The sequence below is a fragment of the Camelus ferus genome, chromosome 9 (genome assembly GCF_009834535.1).
Source record: "Camelus ferus isolate YT-003-E chromosome 9, BCGSAC_Cfer_1.0, whole genome shotgun sequence".
NCBI classification, from domain to species: domain Eukaryota; kingdom Metazoa; phylum Chordata; class Mammalia; order Artiodactyla; family Camelidae; genus Camelus; species Camelus ferus.
In genome coordinates this window covers 21469951-21497832 of record NC_045704.1, presented here as the reverse complement: position 1 = coordinate 21497832, position 27882 = coordinate 21469951, and the positions used below count along the sequence as shown (strand labels likewise).

General features: G+C 56.7%; 4 protein-coding genes across 7 annotated transcripts; 2 read left to right on the top strand and 2 right to left on the bottom strand.

The window, feature by feature from the left end:
• The first annotated feature begins 434 nt into the window (after positions 1-434).
• KMT2B (lysine methyltransferase 2B) lies at positions 435-20702 on the top strand. The gene is given in 38 exon segments (XM_032488166.1): positions 435-812; positions 1931-2003; positions 2247-4276; positions 4512-4625; positions 4720-4870; positions 5151-5430; positions 5592-5647; positions 5897-6175; positions 6470-6564; positions 6827-6925; positions 7056-7169; positions 7310-7456; positions 7560-7655; positions 8127-8244; positions 8780-8893; positions 9064-9248; positions 9323-9412; positions 9504-9608; positions 9735-9808; positions 10387-10502; positions 10598-10689; positions 10772-10909; positions 11644-11802; positions 12043-12163; positions 12241-12319; positions 12421-12581; positions 13690-13917; positions 14012-14619; positions 14621-15309; positions 15397-15486; positions 15564-15673; positions 18607-18761; positions 18833-18902; positions 19007-19184; positions 19487-19594; positions 19703-19786; positions 19904-20033; positions 20124-20702. Coding segments are annotated over 38 exon segments (8175 nt in total). The 5' UTR covers positions 435-449; the 3' UTR covers positions 20400-20702.
• A 407-nt stretch (positions 20703-21109) lies between these two features.
• IGFLR1 (IGF like family receptor 1) lies at positions 21110-23728 on the bottom strand. The gene is made up of 5 exons (XM_032488101.1): positions 23570-23728; positions 22952-23174; positions 22276-22460; positions 21571-21955; positions 21110-21485 (listed from the first exon to the last, which is right to left on the bottom strand). The coding sequence occupies exons 2-5, from the start codon at positions 23136-23138 to the stop codon at positions 21160-21162; spliced, it is 1083 nt and encodes a 360-aa protein (XP_032343992.1). The 5' UTR covers positions 23139-23174; positions 23570-23728; the 3' UTR covers positions 21110-21159.
• Positions 23729-23866: 138 nt separating this feature from the next.
• On the bottom strand, positions 23867-26170 carry U2AF1L4 (U2 small nuclear RNA auxiliary factor 1 like 4). 2 transcript variants are annotated; one of them, XM_006184412.2, is made up of 8 exons: positions 26003-26170; positions 25770-25857; positions 25324-25390; positions 25191-25240; positions 25018-25116; positions 24707-24840; positions 24499-24594; positions 23867-24137 (listed from the first exon to the last, which is right to left on the bottom strand). In XM_006184412.2, exons 1-8 carry the CDS (start codon positions 26044-26046, stop codon positions 24053-24055), a joined length of 663 nt encoding a protein of 220 aa, XP_006184474.1. In that variant the 5' UTR covers positions 26047-26170; the 3' UTR covers positions 23867-24052. The 2 variants fall into 2 exon arrangements, with proteins under 2 accessions (XP_006184474.1, XP_014414516.1); XM_014559030.2 differs by lacking the exon at positions 25018-25116 and having other exon boundaries at positions 23871-24137; positions 26003-26156.
• Positions 26171-26192: 22 nt separating this feature from the next.
• PSENEN (presenilin enhancer, gamma-secretase subunit) lies at positions 26193-27631 on the top strand. 3 transcript variants are annotated; one of them, XM_014559041.2, is made up of 4 exons: positions 26193-26342; positions 26516-26633; positions 27045-27149; positions 27359-27631. In XM_014559041.2, the coding sequence occupies exons 2-4, from the start codon at positions 26573-26575 to the stop codon at positions 27496-27498; spliced, it is 306 nt and encodes a 101-aa protein (XP_014414527.1). In that variant the 5' UTR covers positions 26193-26342; positions 26516-26572; the 3' UTR covers positions 27499-27631. The 3 variants fall into 3 exon arrangements, with proteins under 3 accessions (XP_014414527.1, XP_006184476.1, XP_014414526.1); XM_006184414.3 differs by having other exon boundaries at positions 26195-26342; positions 26479-26633; XM_014559040.2 differs by having other exon boundaries at positions 26224-26342; positions 26543-26633.
• The last annotated feature ends 251 nt before the right edge of the window (positions 27632-27882 follow it).

Below are 27882 nucleotides of genomic sequence, written 5' to 3'. Positions count from 1 at the left end.
GTGGTAGTTCAAGTGGGCCGCTAGCCTCGACAAGAGCAATGGGAGGAGTCTGGGGCGAGAACTACACTTCCCGGCGGCCCGAGAGATGGCTTTCTGGGTCCGGTCAGGACTCCATAGTCCCTTCTCTCGCGGCCCTAGCTCCCAGAGGAAGGAGCGAAGCGCTCGGACTACATTCCCCGAAGGCCCCTGCGCCTCACCCTCTCCTGCCGCGACGCGGGGTCTGTGCTCTTCAGGTGCGGTCTCAGGGTGACGGCCGGCCGGCCTCGGACTTCCACTCCCGTGGTGCCCCGCGCGTGGCCGACCCAGCCCTCGGCTCCCGCCGACCCCATTGCGGCGCTGCTTGTTGTCGTGAGCTGCAGCCGCCCCGCCCCTCCTCTGCTCCCCTCCCCCCTGCCCTGCGCACGGGCCGCCCCTCCCCCCGCCTCCCCGGCCCCTCTCACGGTGCCAAGATGGCGGCGGCGGCGGGCGGCGGCAGTTGCCCCGGGCCTGGCTCCGCGCGGGGCCGCTTCCCGGGCCGGCCGCGGGGCTCCGGCGGGGGTGGGGGCCGCGGCGGACGGGGCAGCGGGGCCGAGAGAGTGCGGGTAGCTTTGCGGCGCGGCGGCGGCGCGGCGGGGCCGGGTGGAGCCGAGCCCGGGGAGGACACGGCCCTGCTCCGTTTGCTGGGGCTCCGCCGGGGCCTGCGCCGGCTCCGCCGCCTGTGGGCTGGCCCGCGTCTTCAGCGGGGCCGGGGCCGCGGCCGCGGCCGGGGCTGGGGCCCGAGCCGGGGCTGCCTGCTGGAGGAAGAGAGCAGTGACGGGGAGTCCGACGATGAGGTGAGGCAGTCGGAGGCGTCCCCAGCGCCGGGCGGGGCGGAGGCCGGGGGCTTCCAGGGGTTTGGGTGGCCCTGAGGGGTGGCGTGGGGAAGCGGGTCCTCAGGGCCCCTGAGGAGGGAAAGGCCTCTGGAAATAGGCATGGGAGGAGTTAGGTTGCACGGAGCTGTCGGTGGAAGGGGCCTCTGAAAAGTGGATAGAGAAGCCCGGGCTGAAGCTGGGCACTTGGGCCCGAGGCAGGTCCTGCTGAGGTGTCCTGGATTCATCCTTGGTGGTTGGCAAAGCTAGTGCAGGAGAGGTCTGGGTGAGGAGGCTGTGGGGACCGCATGCCCAACCAAGGGTTGTTGACAGCAGCAGCCTGGCTTTAGTGGACCCAGCCTAGGGCTCTCTGGGCTCTTACCTGTAGGCTGCCCCGCTTGGCCTCATAACCTCCGCAACACATCCCTGGTTTCGCCAGTGCCCCAATTCCTTCTCTGACTCAAAGTGGAGAGATGATAGAATGATGGAGGGCTTCCTCTTCGGGGCACAGGTTGAAGAGAAATGGAGTAAAGGCTGTCTGGGTACTCTAGCAGGTCTGAGTTCAATTCAGGATTTATCCGCACCAGCTTTTCTGAAGAGGCAGGAAAGTGTGGGTTGGATTACTTAGGACAGTTTGTAGCCACCTGAAGGCTCAGGGTAGATCATAATATGATAAATCATTTGATACATACACAGACACCCCGTTTGGGTGCCCCAGTTCCCACCTTCTTTCAGAAAGAAACTACAGCCTGAGAGGATGTAGATGGAGGTCCCACTTTTTTCCTGAGTTGGTGTATGAGGAAATCTGAGGGTAGTGCCTACTGCCTGGTCTGAGAAGACCCTGTTTTGTTCCCTTTGGGCCAGTGAACCACTTATGGCTGTGCTGGTGTGGTCTGGAACTGGGGATGGAGGTTCAAAATAGTCTCTGCCTCCACCCCCAGGAAGAGACCATGTTTTCTGTTCCCCTCACCATCCAGTCTTTTAAAATAGGGATATGTTAAGGGGGAAGCTGGGGATATTCCTCAGTACCTGAGTCTCAGGTAAAACTAGGGCTTTGGCACTGACTGCTGTTTCTCCCCTCCACCCCTGGTCCCCTAAATCAGGAGTTTCAGGGTTTTCATTCAGATGAAGATGTGGCCCCCAGTTCCCTGCGCTCTGCGCTCCGATCCCAGCGAGGTGAGTGATGGGGAAACTCTACCTCTATAGCTTTACAGGAATGTTATTCTTGTTCTTCATGTCAGCTCTTCCCTGCTCAACTCGAGTCTGCATCAGTTATCAAGTGTGTTCTGTGTTCAAAACCCAAGTTAGGCTGGGCTGTGGGTGAAACAGACAAGTAAGACTTAGTCCCTGCCTTCCTCGAGTCTTCCTCAGTCTGCAGGGCTAGCTTGACCCATCTCCCCACACCTATTCTCCTTTTAGGTCGAGCCCCCCGAGGTCGGGGCCGCAAGCATAAGACGACCCCCCTTCCACCTCCTCGCCTAGCAGATGTGGCTCCTACCCCCCCAAAGACTCCTGCCCGGAAACGGGGTGAGGAGGGCACAGAACGGATGGTGCAGGCACTGACTGAACTTCTCCGGCGGGCCCAGGCACCCCCAGCCCCCCGGAGCCGGGCATGTGAGTCCTCCACCCCCCGTCGGTCTCGGGGACGGCCCCCAGGACGGCCAGCAGGCCCTTGCAGGAAGAAGCAACAAGCCATAGTGGTGGCAGAAGCAGCTGTGACAATCCCCAAACCTGAGCCCCCACCTCCTGTTGTTCCAGTAAAACACCGAACTGGCAGCTGGAAGTGCAAGGAGGGGCCCGGCCCAGGACCTGGGACCTTCAAGCGTGGAGGACAGTCTGGGCGAGGAGGCCGTGGAGGCAGGGGCCGAGGCCGAGGTGGGCTCCCCCTCGTGATCAAGTTTGTTTCAAAGGCCAAAAAAATGAAGATGGGACAATTGTCCTTGGGACTTGAATCAGGTCAGGGTCAAGATCAACATGAGGAAAGCTGGCAGGATGCCCCCCAAGGAAAGGTTGGATCTGGACAGGGAGAGGACCCCTGCTGGAAGAAGGAACAGAAGCTGGAGGATGAGGGAGAGGAGGAGAAAGAAGAGAAAGACAAGGAAGAGGAGGAAGAGAAGGAAGAGAGCACTGTAGCCAAGGAAGAGATGGTGCTAGCTGAGGAAAAGGAAGAGGCAAAGCTGCCATCACCACCCCTGACTCCTCCAGCCCCTCCACCTCCTCCATCCCTCCCACCTCCCTCAACATCTCCCCCGGTCCCACTTTGCCCTCCACCACCCCCAGTGTCTCCTCCACCCCCACCATCCCCTCCACTGCCTCCTGCCCCAGAGGAGCAGGAAGAATCCCCTCCTCCTGTTGCCCCAGCTACATGCTCCAGGAAGAGGGGCCGGCCTCCCCTGACTCCCAGCCAGCGAGCAGAGCGGGAAGCTGCTCGGGCAGGGCCAGAGGGCACCTCTCCTCCCACTGCAGTCCCCAGCACCACCACAGGAGGCCCTCTGGAAGACAGCCCCACTATGGCCCCCAAAAGTACCACCTTTCTGAAGAACATCCGGCAGTTTATTATGCCTGTGGTGAGTGCCCGCTCTTCCCGTGTCATCAAGACACCCCGGCGATTTATGGATGAAGACCCACCCAAACCCCCAAAGGTAGAGGTCTCACCCACTCTACGGCCTCCCGTTGCCACCTCCCCACTCACTCCCCAGGAACCAGCACCAGCCCCCTCTCCGCCGCGTGCCCCAACTCCTCCACCTACCCCAGTCCCACTCCCACTCCCTGAGAAGAGACGGTCCATCCTAAGGGAACCTACATTTCGCTGGACCTCCCTGACCCGGGAACTGCCCCCTCCTCCTCCTGCCCCTCCACCAGCCCCACCCCCACTTCCTACCCCTGTCACTCCGTCCCGGAGGCCCCTGCTCCTTCGAGCCCCTCAGTTTACCCCAAGTGAAGCCCACCTGAAGATCTACGAATCGGTGCTTACTACTCCTCCTCTTGGGGCCCCTGAAGCCCCTGAGCCAGAGCCTCCTCCTGCCGATGACTCTCCAGCTGAACCTGAGCCACGGGCAGTGGGCCGCACGAACCACCTCAGCTTGCCTCGATTTGTCCCTGTGGTCGCCACTCCTGTTAAGGCCGAGGTGCCCCCTCCTGGGCCTCCAGCTCCAAGCAGTGGGCAGCAGCCTCAGGCTCAGCTGCAGCAACCCCTGCAGGCCTTGCCAACTCCACTGCTGCCCCAGGCACAGCCACCACAGCAGCCACAGCTGCAACCACAGTTACAGCTGCAGCCGCCGCCACCACAGCAGCCTCCGCCACCAGAAAAGGCCCGGATCCCAGGCCTTGGTTCCTTACCACTGTCTGGTGTGGAGGAGAAGATGTTCAGCCTCCTCAAGAGAGCCAAAGTGCAGCTAATCAAGATTGACCAGCAGCAGCAGCAGCAAAAGGTGGCGTCTCTGATGCCGGTGAGCATGGTGCTTTGTCCAGACCCCTGCACCTGGTCAGCCAGCCTCGATTCTCTGCAGCCCCTTAACCTTTCCTAGACACCCTCCAGCACTGCAGGGACCCCCCAGGACCAGTCCTTCCCCTGTCCCCTGGCTGCCTGTGTTTCTTTCCTGGACCCATCCATTCCCAGTGCTAGTCTCTTAGCCCCATTTTTCCTCACTTTTTAGCCTCTGACATTGTTTATTCCCCCTCCAGCCGAGCCCTGGAGGGCAGATGGAGGAGGCCGTGGGGACTGTCAAGCAGATCCCAGATAGAGGTTCTGTCAAGTCCGAAGATGAATCGATGGAAACTAAGAGAGAGAGGCCATCGGTATGAAGAGGGAGGAAGCCCCCTCCGAAGAAGGCTGGTTATAGGAGCACTAGGGACAGCTCTCCACATGTATTCCTGGTTTCTTCTCCCCCAGGGCCCTGAGTCCCCTGTGCAAGGCCCCCGCATCAAACATGTCTGCCGTCATGCTGCTGTGGCCCTGGGTCAGGCCCGGGCCATGGTGCCCGAAGACGTCCCCCGCCTCAGTGCTCTCCCTCTTCGAGATCGGCAGGACCTCGCCACGGAGGGTAGGGGCGGATGTATTGTGGGGAGATTTGACAGCTGTGTCAAGTTTGGGGGCGAGCGAAGGCACCAAGATCCTAGGAGAGCTGAGTTGGGTGTTGGGGCTAGGTGGCAAGTGGGTTGGAGTGCTAGGTCTCAGAGTGGACTTGGGAGCACTTGGAACCTGAGCACTGTGGAAAAGTGGGGGCCAGAGGGCCAGTTTAATGGGATCTCGGGGAGGTCAGGGAATTGAAATGGAACACCTGATGGCTTTGTGGCTCCATCCCCACCTCTCCACTGCACTAGATACGTCATCAGCATCTGAGACTGAGAGTGTCCCATCTCGGTCCCGGCGGGGAAAGGTGGAGTCAGCAGGGCCTGGGGGAGACTCAGAGCCTGCAGGGTCTGGAGGGACCCTGGCCCATGCACCCCGGCGCTCACTGCCCTCCCATCATGGCAAGAAGATGCGGATGGCACGGTGTGGACACTGTCGGGGCTGCCTGCGTGTGCAGGACTGTGGGTCCTGTGTCAACTGCCTGGACAAGCCCAAGTTTGGGGGCCCCAACACCAAGAAGCAGTGCTGTGTGTGAGTAGCTGGGGTGCAGCCTCCATTCCCACCCGTGGTTGTCAGTCACCCAGGCCTCCTGCCCCACCAGAGCAGTGGGATTGGCATCCTTGTGGAGAGCTTCCTCTCTTCCCTCAGACCACCAGTCCCCTACCCTGGTGACGTGCTGCTCCCCTCCCCAGATACCGGAAGTGCGACAAGATAGAGGCTCGGAAGATGGAACGGCTGGCCAAAAAAGGTAACGAGGTTTGAGAAGTGTTTCTTACATGGTCTTACTGAGATTCATGGTATGGAGGAAACCATGTTTTCTTTGCTTTCCTCCCCTTATCTTTGCAGCCCACCATCTTTGTTTTCTTTTCCATCGTGTGCTTTTTGTATCTTTCCTGTACTTGTTCTCTTCTGCCCCACTTTTTTCTGGCTTTCCTCCATCCAAGTGTCCCATGTCCCTGGCTGAGCTCAGATCCTACTAAGTCCCCTGTTCCCACAGGCCGGACGATAGTGAAGACGCTGTTGCCCTGGGATTCCGATGAATCTCCTGAGGCCTCCCCTGGTCCTCCAGGCCCACGCCGGGGGGCGGGAGCTGGGGGGCCCCGGGAGGAGGTGGTGGCCCCCCAAGGGCCCGAGGAGCAGGACTCCCTCCTACTGCAGCGCAAGTCAGCCCGGCGCTGCGTCAAACAGCGACCCTCCTATGATATCTTCGAGGACTCGGATGACTCAGAGCCCGGGGGTCCTCCTGCTCCTCGGCGTCGGACCCCGCGAGAGAATGGTGCGAATTTCTTATTGCTTCCTCTGTCATTAATTCTGTGTCTTTTTTGTGCTAGGGTGAGGGTTCTATCAGTCTCAGAAATTAGCTGAGTACAGAAAAGGGGGTGGTCTTAGTGGACAGGGAGAACAGGTGCAGAGGTTTTCAGGAGCTTATTGAATAAGGCCTAGATCATTCCTAGTGGGCCTTGGCTAATTAAAGAAAACCCTGGGCATCCAGGTTATATTTGAGGGTTGTAGGGGAGAGGGAATGGGGCAGAGAAGAGCAGGAACCTCACCGCCCACATGTCCTTCCTAGAGCTGCCAGTGCTGGAACCTGAGGAGCAGAGCCGGCCCCGCAAACCTACCTTGCAGCCTGTGTTGCAGCTCAAGGCTCGGAGGCGCCTGGACAAGGTCAGCATAGCCCTTGTGGAAGGCATGGCTCTCGCCCTGAGGAGCTTTCTGGCAAGTTAGAGTGACAGGCTCACCTGAGTGCCATGGTGTGTCCACGCCAGAGGACAGGCCCTGTGGGGTGAAGCCAGGCCTGTCTTTCTGGAAAGCAAAGTAGGATCTGGGCAAAAGGTGGGGTCAGGTAGATTCAAGAAGAGGGCAATAAGGAGAGAAATTGGTGTAGGATTGGGCTGGCAGCCCTCTGAGCATGACTGTCCCTCCCTAGGATGCTTTGGCCCCTGGTCCCTTTGCTTCTTTTCCCAATGGCTGGACTGGAAAACAAAAGTCCCCTGATGGCGTGCACCGGGTTCGTGTGGATTTTAAGGTATGGCATTGAAGGGGTATGTGGCAGGGACTGTGGCTATGTTGATTATGTCTGAGAAGCCAGAGCTTTAAAGTTGCACCTGGTGTGTGTTCCTGGCTGCTCTCTGATTCCATGTCCTCTCTTCCCTCAGGAGGATTGTGACCTGGAGAACGTGTGGCTGATGGGCGGCCTGAGTGTACTTACCTCCGTGCCAGGGGGGCCACCGATGGTGTGCTTGCTGTGTGCCAGCAAAGGCCTACATGAGGTTGGATCCCTGCCTTTTTTCACAGCCCCCATGTCTTCGTGGGCCCTTACTGCCTGATTTCTTGGGCCCTCTCAACAGGGTCTCATTCCTCGGCCTCCTGGCCTCACGCCGTGCCCATCGTTCACTCTCCCCACCCTCAGCTGGTGTTCTGCCAAGTCTGCTGTGACCCTTTCCACCCATTCTGCCTGGAGGAGGCCGAGCGGCCCCTGCCCCAACATCATGACACCTGGTGCTGTCGCCGCTGCAAGTTCTGCCATGTTTGTGGGCGCAAAGGCCGGGGATCCAAGGTTTGGGCCCAAGGGCAATGGATGTGGGTGGAGGCATAGAGGAGAAGTGGTATCCCTACGCTGGTAGGTTCTGCCATTGCTGTCCTTCTCAAACATCCAACAGCACCTCCTGGAGTGTGAGCGCTGCCGCCATGCTTACCACCCAGCCTGCCTGGGGCCCAGCTACCCAACCCGGGCCACACGCAAACGGCGCCACTGGGTGAGAGATGAAGCCCACACCCCTTGCTTTGGAGTTCTAATTAATGCCGCCACCACCACTAGACTTGCTCTGGGCCAGGGTTCTCAGGAGGAGGGAAAGGTTAGAGGTCTTTTGGAGAGTTTGATAATCATCACATATTCTCTTCAAGAATTTCTCCTAAATGAGGTTTATGTGCAGAATTTGTATGTGATGGTTTTGGGGGCTCATGGATTCCCCTGGGCTGAGAACCCTCTGCTCTAGCCTAAAGTCCTTCCCATCTCCCTCTGCGAGTCTCCCCACTTCATTTCTCTCCTGCCCTGCTGCTTTTTCTCTCTCTTCCTCCTCTTCACCTCTGCTGCACACCTTTTCTCCTCTTACCCATCCTTCCTCACCTGTCTCCTGCCCACTGTCCACTCTTCTTTGCCCATCCCCCTTTCCCACTGCTCCAGCCTGGTGTTTGGCTCTCCCCCTAACATCACCCTGACCCCCCAGATCTGCTCAGCCTGCGTGCGCTGTAAGAGCTGTGGAGCAACTCCAGGCAAGAACTGGGACGTCGAGTGGTCGGGAGATTACAGCCTCTGCCCCAGGTGCACCCAGCTCTATGAGAAAGGTGGGGACCTGGCAGGGGACTGGAGCCCTGGGGGCCACCTGGGGATTGGGCCAGGTTCCTAGAGAGGCAGTTAGAACAGATACTCTTTTCTAGTGGCATTATACCCTCTTCTAGCTATGGGACTATCTTTTCACTCAGAGTACTCTTTCGCAGAAGCCCATCTAGTACACAAAGGAGGGACACAGCCCCTCTCAGGGCAGTGGGAGTGGAGGGCCTGGACCCCACCCTTTTGGGGGCCCCTGAGATATCTCCTGGAACCTCACGTCTCCACTGAGCTCTTTGAAAACCTGGGCTTCCTCATTTACTCAGGCAGCATGTTTATCAGAACTTTTCTTTGTGGGGTGTTGGGGCTACAGAGTTAGAAGAAGAAGCCTTATTCTCAGCCAGCTTTTTGGGAATTGTAGGGACCCAAGATGGGACATGACAGAGGCAGCCCATGCAGCAGTCAAGGAGTGGCTGGCCTCTGGACAGGGACTCTGAGGGACAGTGGTGGCCCCAGCCCCTCTGACTTGCCTCATCTTTGCTCTTGCTCCAGGAAACTACTGCCCGATCTGCACACGCTGCTATGAAGACAACGACTATGAGAGCAAAATGATGCAGTGTGCACAGTGTGACCACTGGGTGCACGCCAAGTGCGAGGGGCTCTCAGGTAAGTGGGCAGAGTACATGGGCTGTAGCCTCAGCCCTGTGGGGATCCCTGCCTACCCTCCACCATAGGCCCTCAGAGGACAGGGCTAAATATTCTTGGTGAGCTGGGGACTGCTGAGAGCTCTCACATCCTCTTAAACGGCTTTTCCTTTCCCACTCTGGCTGTTCTAGATGAAGACTATGAGATCCTTTCGGGGCTGCCAGACTCGGTGCTGTACACCTGTGGACCATGTGCTGGGGCCACACACCCCCGCTGGCGAGAGGCCCTGAGTGGGGCCCTGCAGGGAGGCCTGCGCCAGGTGCTCCAGGGCCTGCTGAGCTCCAAGGTGGCAGGCCCACTGCTGCTGTGCACCCAGGTCTGGGGGCTCGGGTGGCAGGACGAGGTGGGGCTAAGCCCAGCACCAGCCCTACTGACTTCCCCTCTTTGCAGTGTGGGCAGGATGGAAAGCAGCTGCACCCAGGGCCCTGTGATCTGCATGCTGTGAGCCAGCGCTTCGAGGAGGGCCACTACAAGTCCGTGGTGAGTGGGACACTGAGAGGAACAGGTGGGTTCCAGGAGGAGAGGGCTGGGGCTGGGGTGGGGGCTCGTGTCCTGACAAACCCCCTTACAGCACAGCTTCATGGAGGATGTGGTGGGCATCCTGATAAGGCACTCAGAAGAGGGAGAGACCGCGGAGCGCCGGGCTGGAGGCCAGACAAAGGGGCTCCTACTGAAGGTGAATTCTTTGGAGGATGCCTGAAGGGTGGCTTGAGTGATAGTGGGGAGGAGTGGGTCCTTCAGACCCTGCCCCCACCAGCTTTTCTGGGGAAGCCAATTCTCATCCTGTTAACCCACTCCCCAGCTGCTAGAGTCTGCGTTCGGCTGGTTCGACGCCCATGACCCCAAGTACTGGCGACGGAGTACCCGGCTGCCCAAGTGAGCAAGGCTGGGTAGCAGGAGGGGAACCAGGGAGTGAGGGCAAAGGCAAGGGCATCAGGGTTAAGCTGGGCTGAGAATAGACAAGGAGCAGAGTTAGGGTCTAGAGAGTGGTGGAACCAGAATGAGTATGCCCAGTGTTTCTAGATGAGCAGGCCTCAGATTGTGTAGTTAGTTCTCACTTTGTTTCTACTTTGTGCTAGGCAGTGTTAGAGACAGCAGTGAGCGAGCCATGTTTGGCGGGTATTGGGCAGGCACTGATGACCCAGAAGGTCAGGGCGGTGATGGGAAAGCCCAGGGAGCTATGGGAGCCCTGCCTAGGAGCCCAGGGCCTCACCTTCCCAGAAGAGATGATATCCAAGCTGAGGTGTGGAGGAAGAGTATTCCATGCATAGGGAACAATATTTCATGTGCCAAAGGTAGCATAAGAGGGCCTAGATTGCTTGGGAGACTTAAGAGAAATTCTACATGGAGAGAGGACCAAGGGTGTCATGGCATGTCTTGGCTGATGTTGTGGGTGGGCCCCAGTCCAGCCACCCCTGTTAAACATGTCAGATGCTGACCCTGCCTGTCCACAGCGGAGTCCTTCCCAATGCCGTGTTGCCCCCATCCCTGGACCATGTCTATGCTCAGTGGAGGCAGCAGGAACCAGAGACCCCGGAATCAGGGCAGCCTCCAGGGGACCCCTCAACAGGTACTGGGAAGTGGGGGCTGGAAGCCAGAGACCCTGAGTTGGTGGCCGGGCCCCACATCCTCATTCTTGGACTTCCCTTCCCACACCCCTTCCAGCCTTCCAGGGCAAGGATTCAGCTGCTTTCTCACACCTGGACGACCCCCGTCAGTGTGCACTCTGCCTCAAATATGGGGATGCAGATTCTAAGGTGAGGGCTACTACATGAAGCCCCAGGTTGTGGGGTCTGGTCTGTGGAGCCTCCCCTCAGGTCACTCCTCCTCTGCCCCCAGGAGGCAGGGCGGCTCCTGTACATCGGGCAGAACGAGTGGACACACGTCAACTGTGCCATTTGGTCAGCCGAAGTGTTTGAAGAAAATGATGGCTCCCTCAAGAACGTACACGCTGCTGTGGCTCGAGGAAGGCAAATGGTGAGGGCACGGGCGTGGAGAGGTGGGCAGCCCTCAGGGCCCTAGATGGGGCCCCTCTTCCAGTGGAGACAGTCACAAGACTCTCTACCACGGCTTGTCCTTTCACTGCTGGTCCCAAGTACCCTTTTTATTTGTCCCAAGATCCTAGTGCTGCAGTGGCAGCCATTCTTTTCCTGTTTGTGCTCCCGGACATAATATGGGCCTAAAGCCTGCGAGACTAAAAGTTAGATGACTTCCTGTCGATTAAATCTCTGCTAGATGTTTTCTATATCGTATAGCATTTAGCTCTTACTGTATCCCTGTGAGGTGAGGTGTTGCCTGGGTTAGAATCCCCCCTCAACCAGTGTGGGACCTGAGCGGCTACTGTAGAATGCCTCTAGCTCACCATCAGGAAGTAGGACAGTGGGGATACCTACACAGGGGGCAGGTTGAAGATCAGATGAAATAGTACAGATTCCACATTAGAAGAGGTGAGGAAGATGGTAAGCGCCGGTCAGCCTTAGCTCTTGTTATTTTGATTCCTACTGCAACTCTGTTTAAAAGCTCTGAGACAGTTTTGATGTGCACTTGGCTCTGGATGCAGCTGGGGGAGGGCTTATGTTTGGTGAGTGCCTTTGCTGTTTGAGGTGCTGCGCTAAATGGGCCCAAGTAGAGTCTCAAGGACAATGGTGCTGAGTGTCAGACCCTGGCCCCAGTCACTGGCTTCCCCCCTTAGTAGCCCCTTCCACCTGCAGCGCTGTGAGCTCTGCCTGAAGCCTGGAGCCACGGTGGGCTGCTGCCTTTCCTCCTGCCTCAGCAACTTCCACTTTATGTGTGCCCGGGCCAGCTACTGCATCTTCCAGGATGACAAGAAAGTTTTCTGCCAGAAGCACACAGACCTGCTGGATGGCAAGGTGGGCCCGCACCTTGGGGGAGGAGCTCCTCACTGCTCTTACTCCCTCCTCCACTCAGGAACCCCTGCAGCCCCTCCGACCTGGTGCCAGCTGCCTCAGTGTCTCCTCCTTGTTCCCTTAGCCCCTTCCCCAGTCCTTTAGCCAAGCCCCTGACTTTGCAGTGTCTGCCTCCAGAGCCTTCCCTCGCTTCCCCCTCACCCCTCACAAATCCAGCAGCCACATTTGCCACCCACCTCCCAGGAGATCGTGACCCCTGATGGTTTTGATGTTCTCCGCCGAGTCTATGTGGACTTTGAGGGCATCAACTTCAAGCGAAAGTTCTTGACGGGACTTGAACCTGATGCCATCAATGTGCTTATTGGTAAGCAACTTGCTCTCTACCCTGATCTTCCTCACCCTGCCTGGGCCCACCCTCCTGACCTCTTCTCTGCACCGTAGGCTCCATCCGAATCGACTCCTTGGGCACTCTGTCTGATCTCTCTGACTGCGAGGGACGCCTCTTCCCCGTTGGCTACCAGTGAGCTGTCCAGGGGGCCTAGGTGGGGTTGGGGGCCTCCAGGACTGGATCTTGTTTCTAAAGTTGTCCTGACTTTCTTGTCACACTTGTCCACCCCACAGGTGCTCCCGTCTGTACTGGAGCACGGTAGATGCTCGGCGGCGCTGCTGGTATCGGTGCCGAATTCTGGAATATCGGCCATGGGGGCCAAGGGAAGAGCCGGTTCACCTGGAGGCAGCAGAGGAGAACCAGACCATTGTGCACAGCCCCGCCCCTTCCTCAGGTACAGCCTTGGAACTCCCTTGTTTACTTCCCTGAAGGCTGTTCTCCCCAGATGGTTTCCTACCAACTCTTACTCTCGTGTCCCCTAAAGCAACTCTAGGATGCCTGACGTTCTTCCATTTGTTGTAACGGCAGTAACTTAAGATAACTTAATGTCTACGCACAGTGTGCTGGGGGTGTGCTCAGGATTTCAGTAGAAGTGAGAGGAGATGAGGGGAGAATACCATGCTACCTGCTTGTTGAGGGTGGCAACTTCTGGACAAGTGGAGGGAGTGTTTATGGCCACCTGACCTGGGGCTACCTGCTTGTGTAATGCTCCCCACAGCCCTTTGAGGAAGGTATAAGCTTGGCTTTGCAGCTTAAAAAGGGCACTCACTCCACAATGACAGTGGTAGAGCTAGGATTCCAGCCTAGATCTACTGAATTCCCAAACTGGCACCCTCACATCCATGCTATCACTGAGGGATGTAGCTGAGGGCCGGAGGGCGCAGAGCAAAGAACGGGCTTGGAGATAGGTAAAGGGAGTGGTAGTTGTGGGCTGAGTGGGAGGAGGAAGAGATTTGGATTATGTGCTCGCAGGTAAGGTGTTTGTTCTGGGTTGGAGCATGACATGGAGTAGAGAGGAGAGTAGGATACAGCATCCTGGCTGGAAACAAGGGAGTATTGGGAGGAGGCGGCAGAGATCAGCTTGCACAGATTGGGTGGAGCCAGGTAATGGGGAGCTGCAAGCGCCAAGATGGGGTGGGTGCGTTTGATATGGCAGGGATGTGTGGAGCAGGTAAGAGAGTGGTAGGACCTGCCGTGCTGGAGAGAGGGCAGTGCCCTGCGTGGGGCCTGAATCAGAGAGCAGTAGGCAGCTAGGAAATGGGGAGATGGCAAAGGATGGGTGAAGAGGGATCACAAAGGAACTCCAACCCCAGTGTGGATGTTTTGCAGAAGCCTTAGAGGGGTCTGAGATCTGGATAATGACTGGGAACCCATGCATCTTGTGCCCAGGTCAGGAGCCAGGAGGAGAAGGCACAGTTGGCTCAAAAGAAGGGAGGGAATGTGAAGAGAGGCTTTCACAAAGAGCCCCTGCCACCAGTGATGTCGTTCTCTTGCCTCTCTAGAGCCCCCAGATCATGTGGACCCCCCACCAGATACAGATGCCCTTATCCCTAGAGCTCCTGAGCACCACTCACCCGTTCAGAGCCTGGACCCCACACTTCGGCCGGATCCAAGCAGCGCCCCTCCTCCAGCCCCTCGCTCCTTTTCGGGGGCTCGAATCAAAGTGCCCAACTACTCACCATCCCGGAGGCCCTTGGGGGGTGTCTCCTTTGGACCCCTGCCCTCCCCTGGTGTGTACCTGGGAGTGTCCGGGAGAAGGGTGGGGCCGGGTGAGGCAGGAGCTCCTCTGAATGAGGAGGCTGACACTGACCCTTCCCCCCACAGGAAGTCCATCTTCTCTGACCCACCACATCCCTACAGTGGGAGACCTGGACTTCCCAGCTCCCCCCAGACGCTCGCGTCGTCCCAGCCCCCTGGCCCCTAGGCTGCCACCATCACGGCGGGCCTCTCCCCCTCTCAGAACCTCTCCTCAGCTCAGGGTGCCCCCTCCTACCTCAGTTGTTAGAGCGCTCACACCTACCTCAGGGGAGCTGGCTCCCCCTGGCCGGGCCCCATCTCCTCCTCCACCCCCTGAAGACCTGGGCCCAGACTTTGAGGACATGGAGGTGGTGTCAGGACTGAGTGCTGCTGACCTGGACTTTGCGGCCAGCCTGCTGGGGACTGAGCCCTTCCAGGAAGAGATTGTGGCTGCAGGGGCAGTGGGGAGCAGCCACGGGGGCCCAGGAGACAGCTCAGAGGAGGAGGCCAGCCCCACCCCCCGCTATGTCCACTTCCCTGTGACTGTGGTGTCCGGCCCTGCGCTGGCTCCTGGAGCCCTCCCTGGAGCCCCCCGCATTGAACAGCTGGATGGAGTGGATGACGGCACAGACAGCGAGGCTGAGGCAGTCCAGCAGCCTCGGGGCCAGGGAACTCCTCCTTCAGGGCCAGGAGCCAGGCCGGGCTGGGGTCATTGGGGCTGCAGGGGACAGAGCCCGACCTCCTGAGGACTTGCCATCAGAAATTGTGGATTTTGTGTTGAAGAACCTAGGGGGGCCTGGGGAGGGGGGTGCTGGGCCCAGAGAGGAGCCACTCCCCCCAGCACCTCCCCTGGCCAATGGCAGCCAGCCCCCTCAGGGCCTGCCCCCTAGCCCAGCTGACCCCACCCGGACGTTTGCCTGGCTCCCTGGGGCTCCAGGGGTCCGGGTATTGAGCCTGGGCCCTGCCCCTGAGCCCCCTAAACCCGCGACATCCAAGATCATCCTTGTCAACAAGCTGGGGCAAGTGTTTGTGAAGATGGCTGGGGAGGGTGAACCTGTCTCACCCCCAGTGAAGCAACCACCTCTGCCCCCTGCCATCCCCCCCACCGCCCCTGCATCCTGGACTCTGCCCCCAGGACCCCTGCTGGGGGTGTTGCCAGTGGTAGGGGTGGTCCGTCCTGCCCCGCCCCCACCCCCACCTCCATTGACGCTGGTGTTGAGCAGTGGGCCCCCCAGCCCACCCCGGCAGGCCATCCGCGTCAAAAGGGTGTCCACCTTCTCTGGCCGTTCCCCACCAGCGCCTCCCCCAAGCAAGACTCCCCGGCTGGAGGAAGATGGAGATTCCTTGGAGGACCACCCCCAGGGTCCAGGGCTTTGTGGCATTGGGTAAGTAAGTGTGCCTAGGCTGCAGAGCGGGAGAGAGGTGGGCAGGAGAAAGCAACTGAGCCTTCTCACGGTTCCCCCCACCGCCAGGTCTAGCCGAGTGAGGATGAAAACGCCCACTGTGCGTGGAGTTCTCGACCTGGATGATCCTGGGGAGCCCGCTGTGGGGGAAAGCCCACGGTGAGTGGCCAGCATTCTTTCCCTGAAGGCTCCAAGACCTCTGTCCCCTCCTCCTTCTGACAGGTCTCTCTTCACAGGCCCCTCCAGGACCGGTCCCCTCTGCTGCCACTCCCAGAAATTGGTCCTCCCCGGGCCCCCGATGGTCCTCCCGACCTGCTGCTTGAGTCCCAGTGGCACCACTACTCAGGTAGGGACCAGCCTTTCCCTCTCAACTGCCTCCTTCCCTGTGCTTGCCTCAGTTGAGTAACTGACATACAGAATTGATCCATTTTAAAAAAAAAACATCCACTGGTTGTTGCATGCTGGGTATGAGCCTGAGACCGGGTGCTAGAGTTAGAGACACCCTTGGGAGCTTATGGCTTGTGGCAGAAACAGACACAAAGATGAAGTTTCAGCTTGATGTGAGAGGTCCTCTGAAAGTGCCTGTCCAGTGTGCCCAAGAGTCCAGGAAGGGGCTTCAGAGGCTAGTGTACCAGGGTCAGAGGGTTAGGTACCTAGTAAAGCCAAAGATGAAGTTCTGGGGATCATCCAGTGAGGATGGAGCCCACTTAGGACCCAGAGGAGGGATAGGAACAGTAGGAAGGAGATAGAGGAGAGTAGTGTCCCAGAGGCTCAGGGAAGCGAGTAGTCAGTGATTCTAGCTGCCACAGAGGACACCAGGCACGTGGGGTCTAGGAGTGGTGTACTGTCCAGGCAGGAGGCACAGGGTGGGGAGGATGTGTTAAGAGTTCAGAACTGAAGACAGTGGTTGATGAAGCCAGAACAACACCCAGGTACCTTGCCAAAAAGCTCAGCTAAGAGTCGGGGGGAGGAGGTGGGGCAGAAGCTTAGAGAGGTTTGGTGTGAGGGCTGAGAAAGCAAAGTCAAGGATGAGGGCAAAGGGGACTCATGGATGGAAAAGGAGATGGGAGGAGGCATGGCGGTCAGGTTTGAATAGGAGACTCCTGAGATGGAGGAAAGGAGGTGAGGAAGGTGTACGGACATAACTCGCTTTATCTCATTTTTCACAAATTGAAGGTTTGTGGGAACCCTGCATTGAGCAAGTCTTATCTGTCATTTTTTAGCAATATTTGCTCACTTCATGTCTCTGAATCATGCTTTGGTAATTTTCATGATATTTCAGAGTTTTTCATTATTTGTTATAGTGATCTGTGATTTTTGATGTTACTATTGCAAAAAAAAGATTACAACTCACTGAAGTCTCACATGATGGTTAGCATTTTTTAGCAATTAAATATTTTTTTAATTAAGGTATATATGTTGTTTTTTAAGACAATGCTGTTGCACACTTAATGGACTATGGTGTAGTGTGAATATAACTTTTTTATGCACTGGGAAGCCAAAAGATTTGTGTAACTCGCTTTATTGCAATATTCACTTTATTGTGGTGCTCTGGAACAGAACTTGCAGTATCTCCGAGTTATGCCTCTACTTGGAGAGGTATGAGACATCAGTATGCAGGTTGGGAGCACTTGGAGCAGTTTTGGCTGATAGACTCAGTGAAACTGGAAGGGCAGTTCTCTGTTGGTCATGGAGGGAAGTGGGAGAGGGGGTGGGCTACAGCCAAGTAAGCTGGTAATTGCGTAGTCTGAAGCTTGGGATTTCTTGTGACCTCAGTCCTGTCTAGATGTGTAGATTTTCTCATTATGGAGAGCTCAGCTGCTGAGTATGGAAGTGGAATGAAATAGACTGAGGCTGTTTAACTGAAAGGCTGCTTACAGGGGTCAGAGATGGCATGAGGATATGGCAATGATCAGGACAGGCAGGTCCCTGCCCTTAGAGACTAGGCTACATTTTGCTAGAGAAAACAGACACGTGCATTAGCAAGTGCACTCTCACTTAAGAGTGAGCACTGTGAGAAAGAAGACAGTGAGTGTGCCTGGGCGAGGCCTCCCTAGTCTGTCCTGTTGTGTTCGAGGAACAGAATGGAAGTGAGGATGGGGAAAGGTAGAAGTCAGAGGTGGACCTCGGGGCAGTGTGAGATCTGGAGATGATGTGGGTCCCACAGTAAGAGGTTTAGACTCTTGCTTAGGGCCGTGAAGGCACATGGACAGGTTGGCCCAGACAAGTGATGTGGGGATAAAGTATGGCCACATGAGTCTTGCCTCTCCTAAAGTGTGCTCCACTCAAATATTTGCCCCTTGCCCCCCTCAACTCAGGTATAGTGGTCAGCCCTCAGTCCACATCCTACTTGAGCCAGCAGCAGCATTTGGTGCACTGATCCCTCCCTCCATAAAGCCCACCTCCCTCCTCATTTCTGGTTATGCCTCCTCTTTGCCGCAACCTGTGGTGTGTTCCAGGGCCCTGGCCTTGACTTCTCTGTCTTCACTCACTCCCAGGTGCTCCTGTCTGCCTTCTTGGCTCTAAATCCCATCTCAGTTCTGAGAGCCCCCAGATCACTAGCCAGGCTGCTATATCCTGCTGCCTGCTCGCCATCTCCACCAGCAAGTTGAAACGGGAGGCTTTCTAAGGGGAATCTCAGACTCAACGTGTCCCAAACTGAGTTCTCGACCTTCACCCCAAGCTCATTCTTCCCTCACCCTCACCATCTCAGTCAGTGGCAGTTTCATACTTCCAGTTGTTCAGGGTCCACACTTCAGAGTTGTCCTTGACCCCGCCACCACTGCCACCTTCTTTCATAGCTACATCAACTATGTCAGCTAGTCATGTCAGTTCTAGCTTTAAAATTTTTAGCCCTTGAGAAATCCCTCATTGTGTACATACACTTGATTCTCTGAGTATAGGTCTTTATAATAATATGTTGGTAATGTCTACAGAAATGTACTGCACTCAAAAAAATGCATGTGCAAAATATAATAATTCTCCAGTATTTTATGTTTTGTGTGACATAGAGAAGAAAGAGGGGTAGATGGACATTTATGGTGATTGCGTTTGGGTAAGCCATTAAGTGTGTCCTGCAGAAAAGGGACTGCAAGCCCTTTAGAAAAAATAATGTCCCTTCTGTAGGGTTCACTGGGCAAATATTGTAGGAGGAGGGCCATCAGACCCACTGTCTGTGCGTATAAGCACAGGGAGGAAGGGAAGGCAGAGGGGGAACCAGGGACTTTTGTGTCCAGGAGGGGTGATCCTCACCAACTCTGACCTGCTCCTTGGGACCAGGTGAGGCTTCAAGCTCTGAAGAAGAGCCTCCGTCCCCAGAAGACAAAGAGAACCAGGCTCCTAAACGAGCTGGCCCACATCTCCGTTTCGAGATCAGCAGTGAGGATGGGTTCAGCGTGGAGGCAGAGAGCTTGGAGGGTGAGTTGGGAGTAGCAGTGACAGGGAGGGAAGGTTCCCATAGAACACCATCCTGACTGCTCTGGCCCTGCCCTCTCCCCAGGGGCAGTGGAGAACTCTGATTGAGAAGGTGCAAGAGGCCCGAGGACATGCCCGGCTCAGACATCTCTCCTTTAGTGGTACCTGAGGGCGTCCACAGGGATGCTGGGGGCTGGGACGACTCCTGGATGACAAGATGGGCCTCCAGCATGACTTGTGTGTCCTCACCTTTGACTCTTATTAGGAATGAGTGGGGCAAGGCTCCTGGGCATCCACCACGATGCTGTCATCTTCCTGGCAGAGCAACTGCCTGGAGCCCAGCGCTGTCAGCACTATAAGTTCCGCTACCACCAGCAGGGAGAGGGCCAGGAGGAGCCACCCCTGAATCCCCATGGGGCTGCCCGCGCTGAGGTCTATCTCCGGTAAGAGGTCTGGGGTGTGGTGCCTGGGTTGGGGTAGCCCTGTAGGAGTTCTCAAGGATGGGAATTAAGTCTGTACGGATTGGAAACTGAAGTCTGAGGAGAAGACACTGGACTACTCCAGAAAGTATTTCTGGAGTTCGCATCAGCAGAATGAACCTCATCTGCCCATTTTGCTGTCTTCAATAGTAGCAGTATTCCTCCTACCCTACCAGCAGTGGACTCAGGCCAAAGAATAGATAGGGGTAGCATTTTCTTGAAAGAATGGCCATGAACCTCCCTCCTTTCCTCCCTCCCACCTGCAGGAAGTGCACCTTTGACATGTTCAATTTCCTGGCCTCCCAGCACCGGGTGCTCCCTGAGGGAGCCACCTGTGATGAGGAAGAGGATGAGGTGCAGCTCAGGTCAACCAGGTATGGAGGGCAGATCAGGGTGCTGAGGGTGGTCTGGAAGGGTCCTAAAGAGGGTGACCAGGGCAAGAGAGAGTTCATTCCTGGTGTGACACTGCCATCCCCCACCAGACGCGCCACGAGTCTGGAGCTGCCCATGGCCATGCGCTTTCGCCACCTCAAGAAGACATCCAAAGAGGCTGTGGGTGTCTACAGGTTAGTGGGGTTGGGGGGAGGATGCCCCTTGGGTGGATGGACAGGTGCCCTAGCGTGGGCTGCCTTGATTCTGTCCCCCTGCCCCCTGAGCTCCCCCTTGCCCGTCCTACCCTGCAGATCTGCCATCCATGGGAGGGGACTGTTCTGTAAGCGCAACATTGACGCTGGCGAGATGGTCATTGAGTACTCTGGTATTGTCATTCGCTCTGTGCTGACTGACAAGCGGGAGAAGTTCTATGATGGGAAGGTAAGCTCTGTGAGGCCATGGGAATAAGGCGGGTGAAACAGGGTGGTCCATGGGAACAGAGCCCCTGACTGTCCCACCCTGTCCCTGTAGGGCATTGGATGCTACATGTTCCGCATGGATGACTTTGACGTGGTGGATGCCACCATGCATGGCAATGCCGCCCGCTTCATCAACCACTCCTGTGAGCCCAACTGCTTCTCTCGAGTCATCCACGTGGAGGGCCAGAAGCACATCGTCATCTTCGCCCTGCGCCGCATCCTGCGTGGTGAGGAGCTCACCTATGACTACAAGTTCCCCATTGAGGATGCCAGCAACAAGCTGCCCTGCAACTGTGGCGCCAAGCGCTGCCGTCGGTTCCTTAACTGAAGTCGTGGCTACCTGCCACGCCCCCTGCTGCCATCTTGCCCCTAGCCTGGGGGCTCCCTCGTCCCTCCCAGAGCATCTCACCCCCACTCTCATGTTCAGGGTGGATGTGGGCATGCAGGTGGCAAGGGCCCTGCCTCCATCCTTCCAGCCCACCCAGCAATCGCCCCCTTCCTGTCCTGGGGGTCCAGGATGTAGATATTGTACAAAGGTTTCTAAATCCCTTCTTTTCTATGCACTTTTTTATTTAAGAGGGTGGGAATCCCAGGTGGGAACCCCCCACAATAAAGTCTGTCAATGTTTGGAGAGGTGGTCTTCCTGTTTGTATGGTGCTGGGGGCAGGTAACAGCTCATTTCTCTGTGCCCCATACTCATCCCAAGCCAGGGTAGCCCATCAGCCTGAACAGGTCGGTGAGAAGCCATCTTTCAGAATTAGAAGCAACTTGTGGGGTCTTTTACAGCTCAGAGTATAAATGTAATACCTGTTCTAAGTTAGAACCCCGCTGAGTGCGTGTAGATGAGCTCTCCCAGGGATAGCAGGGCTGTTTCTCAGATGGGAATGTGGTTGCCCAGAGGCAACCCACATCTGGTCTTGTGTATATAGTGGAATTGGCCCATTCCCTGCGGGGCAGGGGACTGAGGATGTCTGTTGGTTTTGGCCCAATTAAGACTATTTTAAGAGGACCCCTTAATAAGGCCCAGAGACAGCAGGCACTTATTTCAAGGGAAACTTTATTGAGTACTGGGCCAGGCAAGCCCCAGATCAGCCAAGTTTGGACAGCACTTGCAGTGCATCTGCCCGCCCTATCTGGGCCAGATGTGTGCCAAGCTGGCCCAGAGAGGCAGAGGGCTCCCTTGCCACCATCATCTCGATCAGGGCTCGCAGAGGTGAGCGGCTGGGCCGCAGTGAGTAGGCAAAGGTGGACCAGGCTGAAGGCAATCCATATCTTGCAGCCAGGTGTCGGGTGGTACCACAGGCCATCCTTCCACCTGGCCCAGGCTCAGGATCCAGCAGGACGATCAGCTCCTCCAGCACCTCCAGCTCATCCAGGAGGCGAGACAGGGGCAGCGATTCCAGACTCTGCAGCTCTGGGAAACAGAGGAGGAGGGGTGGAGGGGAGGAAGTACAAGCTTCCAGTCCACCTTCCCCCTCCTTGGTGTATCTTTGACTAACCCTTGCCTAGGAGCAGAGGCAGAGAGACCTCCTTCCATGAGTCCCCTGCCTCTGAATCCTCCAGGGAGCCTGGAGAGGACGAGTGCAAGAAAAGGGTGTGGGTGTTGTCGCTGCAAACCAAGCCAGGATTGGGGTGTTGGACAGCTTTCCCCTGGTGGCGGCGACTGCGGTGCCTTTGCAGGGCGAGGAGGATCATGGCTGAAGTCACGATCAGAACCAGCACCAGGGACAGGGCAAAACTCAGAATTGGCCAGGCCTGCTGAGGGACTTTTTGCTCAGTTGTCCATAAAAGCCTGGGAATCGCCGATGAGCCGGGCTCCTGGGAGCCAAGGATGCTTGGTTTTCCAGGCGTCAGGGGGCAGGGCTCCTTGTTAGGGACAGGCTTCTGGAAATAAGGGGAGTAAAGTGGGAGGCACGCCCTACTCTTGGCCCCTCAGCGAAAACCTCCCAACCTTATAACCCGCAATGGGGCACATCCCACCTGACCCAGTCCCTTCATCCCCCTCTCGGACTTCCTTAACCCAGGCAGGTCACCTGATACTGCTATGCCCGCATCCCTAGCGTCTTCCCTTGGCTACACCCCTTCCTTTGATACAGACCTCGCCCACCCGACCCCAAGCCACGCTTCCAGTCCCGTCCCCACTCCACACCCCCAACTTTCTGCAAGCTACACCCTTGCCCCGCTCTCCGGAGTCCCAGTAGCACCTCTCTGCAGCGCCGCCGGTTTCCATTGTGACTCCCCGCTGGAGTGGGGGCCGTTACTCCGCCGCCACAAGGGCTACATAGCTCCGCGCTTTTGGGGTTGCACTGCCCAGGAGGACACTCTTTGAAGGGGTGCGTTACGTGATCGCCAGCGTCATTGAGCCCGCAGTTTTGCGAAAACTCGTAGTCTAATGGGAGACAGAGTCTAACGTTCGGCCGCCAAGCCCGCCTCCTTAGTACTAGCGACGCCCTTTCCCGTCTGTCCAATCCCAACAGGCCCCGCCCGTTATGCTCTACTCACCCAACCTATCAGCGGACGCGCCCCACACTCTTTCTCCATCCGCGCCACACTAGCCTGCCAGTCTCCCAGCCTTCTCTACACAGGCCCCGCCCCCTATTCTCTGCCCGCCCCTTCCATTCCCCGCCCACCTGTTCCTCACCGCCCGGATTCCTCCTAACCCGCCACACCCCTTAACAACGACCCTCTCTTAACTCACACCGTCCCGATCTTCGCAAGCTCAGCACACCCCCATCCCCGCCTTGTCTACCTAAGGCACAGCGCCCCTACCCCGAAGAAAGCCTCACCAGCCGTATCCCACGGACCTCGCCCCTTTCCTCGCTCCCTATCACCCCCTACCTCCGCCCGAACATATGCAAAAGCCCAGTCCCTGCTCCTCACCCGAGCAAGGGGGCGGCCCAAAGCGCTGCAGGCAGCTACCACAGCACAGGTTGTCAGGGTTCCAGTACTCAAGGCGACTGCAGTGCTGGGAGGCTTCCCGGGGCACCGCCAGGGCCAGGAGCAGCGCAGTAGTCAGTAGGAGGCGTGGGGGCCCCATCTGAGCAGAACCTGTATTCTGGGGGGCCATGACCACAGGACTTCCTGCCACAGCGCCTCTGCCGCACTTGCCAGGAAACCAGGGCAGAAGAAGGAAGCAGTGGAGGTAGGGGCATAGGATCCTCTGGCCCCTTCGGAAGCCAGGAATCTACCCACCTCCAACCCTCAGTCCAGCTTCTGGCCCCTTATTAGAGAGGCCACAAGGCCTCAAGATGGCTAGAGTGAGGATTCTAGAACCAGACTGCATGGATTCATATCCCACCTCTGCCATCTTTTCCCATCTGTAAAATGGGATAATCATAATACCGGTCTCATAGAGTTATTGTGGAGAAGTAAAGCATTTACAACAACATAGAGTAAGCATAAGTATTAGGAACTACCTATTCCCATTTCAGGGCAGCAGATATGGAGGACCTGGCCCTCACCCACCGGACACTCCCTCTCAACTCCCAGCAATCTTACCTTAGCTCCTAATCCCAATCTCCTCCAGACTGGGAACCCTCCAATCTGCCACAACCAAGAGTCACCCCCTTGAGGAGCCTCAGATGGATGTGCTTGTTTCCAGCACAAAAGCAGCCCCACCTAACCACCCTCACTTGGGGATTTCTAGGACCTGAACTCACTGCTTTGCCACCTGTTGTTACAAGTTCCTTGGCTGAGGTTGTGGCCAGAGCTCAGCCCCGCTTCCCCTTCTCATCATGAGGTGTGGGGGTGGAAGGAAACCAGCTCACAGCTAGGCTCAAGCTAACAAAAAAGATCTAAATCCTCAATACAGAATTTTATTAGTGGAGGGGCAGCAAGAGAAGGTCCCTGTGTTGAATCTATTACATCATGGAGACCTGTAGCCTGGAGAAGATGGCACTGGGGAGTTAGGGAGCTTTGAGGAGGGGTCTTGGCCAGGAACATCTGTGCCTGTCAGAGGTGGAGGGCAAGGGGGTCAGGGTCTTAGAAACGGCCATGCCGATGGTCTGGGGACCGTCGTCGGTTTCTTTCTCTGGGACGGTGGCCGGTATGGGACCTTGGGGGTGACCTGGGGACAGGAGAGAGGAGGGTTATAGCTGTGGGGAGGGGTGTGCAGACCCCCCAGGTCTGCCTCTTTGCTCTGGAATAAAGCAGGGCAGTTGATGAAGTAACTAGAGTTTCTGGGGATGGTCTCAGGATAGGTGCATAAGGGCTGATGTCAGGATTGGAGATCCAGGATGGTCTTGGGTTGAGGTTCAGGCTGGTTTTGGGTTTGGGACTTAGGTACTGGTCTTGGGATGGGGATCAGGGCTAGTCTTAGGGTATAAGAGGCTTGTGACACTGTTATTAGGGCATAGGATCAGATTCATCTCAGGGGGTATAGGGAACTTGGGGTAAGAGGAAGTCTTAGAAGGCTGGTCCTGCGGTACCTGCGCCTGGGTCCTCGCCCGTAGAGCTGCCGCCTGAGGTTGCGGGAGATGGGCCGCAAGTGCATGAAGTTGCAGAAACCACCGCGAGTACATTCCCTGGGTAGAGGATGAATAGATGGAGGAGGGCACTATCACTGACAGCCACCCTAACACACACACACAGAAGTCCGGGACTCCAGGTGCCCATCTCACCCCTGTACTACCATACCCCATCTCATACTGTCGACAGCATGACTCCCGGAAGTCAGTCACAGGAGACAGCTCGGCATGCACTGCCTGCCCGTTGAACCAGCGGTTATTGAGTTCAGCCACTGCTCGCTCTGCATCCTCCTCCCGCCGAAACTGAAGGGAAAGTCGGTCAGGGTCAGCAATCAAACTCAGAAATCTTCAGGGGATTAGCTAGCAGCTCAGGGGCTGGACTGGATTTAGTGATGGATCTCAAGCTGTGAGGCTTCAGTGGTGGCTGTTAGGTATTGAAATGCCTCCACCTCTGGACTCTAATGGGGTAACAGCAGGCACCTTGACATAAACATTGCCCACGAGGTGATCCCCCAGGTTGTCGCACACATTCATCTCTTCAATCTCCCCGTACTTCTCCTGCAGTTCCGTGAACACTTCCTGCGGAAGACCAGGAGGAACTCAGCTGAGCTCCTGGCCTACAGGAAACTCAAGCCACCCCTGCAAACCCTCACCTCAAAGAAGTTATCATAGTGTTCTTGCACCTCCACGTCGCTCACGTGACCTGGAGGAGGGGGCAGGTTGGAATTAGGGAGTGGCCTGCGGGAGGGCTGTCCGCCCTGCCCCCAAGACCTGTCCCTCACTCACAGTGCGATCCGTCTGCGGTTTGGGCGGTGTTCTGTGGATTCCGGTACAGGTTGAGCAGCACTATGGTCTGAACAGAATTTAAAGGGAGCGGGGCCTGAGCTCAGAGGGCACGGCTACATGCAAAGAGGTCGGCTATGACGGTTGGGGGTGGAACTTGCACCAGAGAAGAAGCATAAATATCTTGAGTGCCTCAGAAAACCAGAAGAGGGGATATCTGGCAGTGAGGGACAGCCCAAGGGTGCAGTCTGTACGTACAGGGGCGTGGCCAAGTTCTTGGGAGAAGGGCCTGAAGGTTGGGGGAGGAACCTGCAGAAGTCCAACAAGAAAAAAGCCGGGCAGTGGGGAGGGCCTTAGAAATCCGGAAAAGGCGGGACCTCGTGATGATGGACAACAGAAGGGGAATGGCGGGGAGGCGTTAACCCCCAAGGCTCCCTGCCGGGTCTCACCTGGCTGAAAGTCGGTTTGTTGTGAAGCCGGGAGCACCGGTCCCCGTGCCGGCAGGCCCCGATCTTAAAGTAAAAAGAGCAGTTAACCCTGGAAGAGGTGCAAAGACAGAGGTGAACCGAGGGCCGGGGAGCCGGACACCCCAGAAACACCGCCCCACGCCGCCCAGCCACCAGGAAACCAAGTGCCCTGTCCCCAGCACCCCAGAGGGACCACTCCCTGCGCCCGTTCTCACTTGTCCTTCTCTGTCCCGAATATCGAAGCTAAATATTCAGCCATTTTTACCCGAACCCTCCAACTCTGTCTGCTATTTACGTCACTTTCCGTTGCTTAAGAGCATTGGGAAACGTAGTTCGTTGCTGCCTCCGGACACTCAGAAACTCCCTAGTGCGCTTGCGTGTTGGAGGCCTGCGCCCTCCTGGACTCACCCACTGGAGTTGCCTGAAGACGCATGCGTGCAGGGTTGCCTCACCAAAAAAGACTACAAACTCCAGAGACACTTGCGGCATCTCGCGCAAAAGTCCGTAGTTGAAACTGGCAAAGGGGTTCAAACCGGAGGAAGTAAGACTCCACCGGTGAGTTGGGGGTCGTTTCGCGCACCCCAATAAACATAAAGAGCATCTCAACTTAGTCAGCTTGCCTAGTAGGGGCGGGGTTGCCCTTCTTTCAGAAAACCCATCCTTCACTTTCTCTCCCTTTTGTCATAATAAGGGCGTGGTTGTTTGCGGTCCTTTCATCTATCACTTAGGGTCAGGGCTTGGGTCTTGCCCCGCAGACCCTCGGAAGACCCGGCCCCAGCGCAACTATGAACTTGGAGCGGGTGTCCAACGAGGAGAAGTTGAACCTCTGCCGGAAGTACTACCTGGGTAAGGGCCGGTATCCCAGGGTCCCTAGAGAAGAGAGGGGACTGGAGTAGAGTGCCTGAGGGAAGAGGCCTAGATTCTTGGGTCTAGAGGATGAAGTGGCTGGGGACGCCGACTACTGGGTCCCAAGAGAGGAAGGGGCCTGAGTCCTGAGGATGGAGGAGACTGGGCCTTCAATTTCTAGGTACCAAGAGAGGAAGGGAGTTGGGGGGCTGGACTCCTGATTCTTCCAAAGAAGTGGTTGAGGACTCGGATTCCTGGATCCCAGGAAGGAGCCAGGATTCCTGAGTCCCTGATAGCGAGATCTCCATTTGAATTTAGGTATGGGAGAGGACCTTCCAAACTGTTCATCTAGGTGGGCACTGGGGAGGACTTTTCATTGCCTTATGTCCCAGTTTGTTTTTCACTCTTTAGGTGGGTTTGCTTTCCTGCCTTTTCTCTGGCTGGTCAACATTTTCTGGTTCTTCCGAGAGGCCTTCCTTGTCCCGGCATACACAGAACAGAGCCAAATCAAAGGCTGTGAGTCTAGGGCACAGATTAAGGGAAGCCATCATGTGTGGGGAGGGGGACTGGGGGAGCCTTGGTGGGAGACTGGGGGAGCCTTGGTGGGAGGAGATGATGGAGGTTCCAGAATTTTGGGACTCTACGGAAGAGAAGAGGGGGTTGGTCTCAGGGAGACCAGAGAGCAGATAGAGGCCAACCTTCCCCCTTCCTGTTCCCTCTGACAGATGTCTGGCGCTCAGCTGTGGGCTTCCTCTTCTGGGTAATTGTACTCACCACCTGGATCACTATCTTCCAGATCTACCGGCCACGTTGGGGCGCCCTTGGGGACTACCTCTCCTTCACCATACCCCTGGGTACCCCCTGATAACATCTTCTGCGCAGGTCTGAGGACCAGGATGGGCTCCTCTCTACTCCAAGCCCACTCTCAAGCCCCTCTGACTTGTTCCTATCTCCTGTGTTCTCTGCTGACATCCCCCAATAAAGGACCCTAATTCTCAGTGTTGACTTACTGCAATCTTTTGGAGGTTGAAGCATAAAATGATTATTAATATTCAGAAACATTTACTGATTGCTTACTTTGTGCCAGGCTTAGTGCTTCGTACTATTTCACTGTACACTACTCATAATCCTCAAAAATAGGAACTTTCTTTCCTGGGAACACTAATTTACAGCTTTGGAACCAAGAAAGGAGTAATACTTCTATTACTAGGGGCTGCTATCCTGTACTGGTAGTGTGTGAATTGAAAAC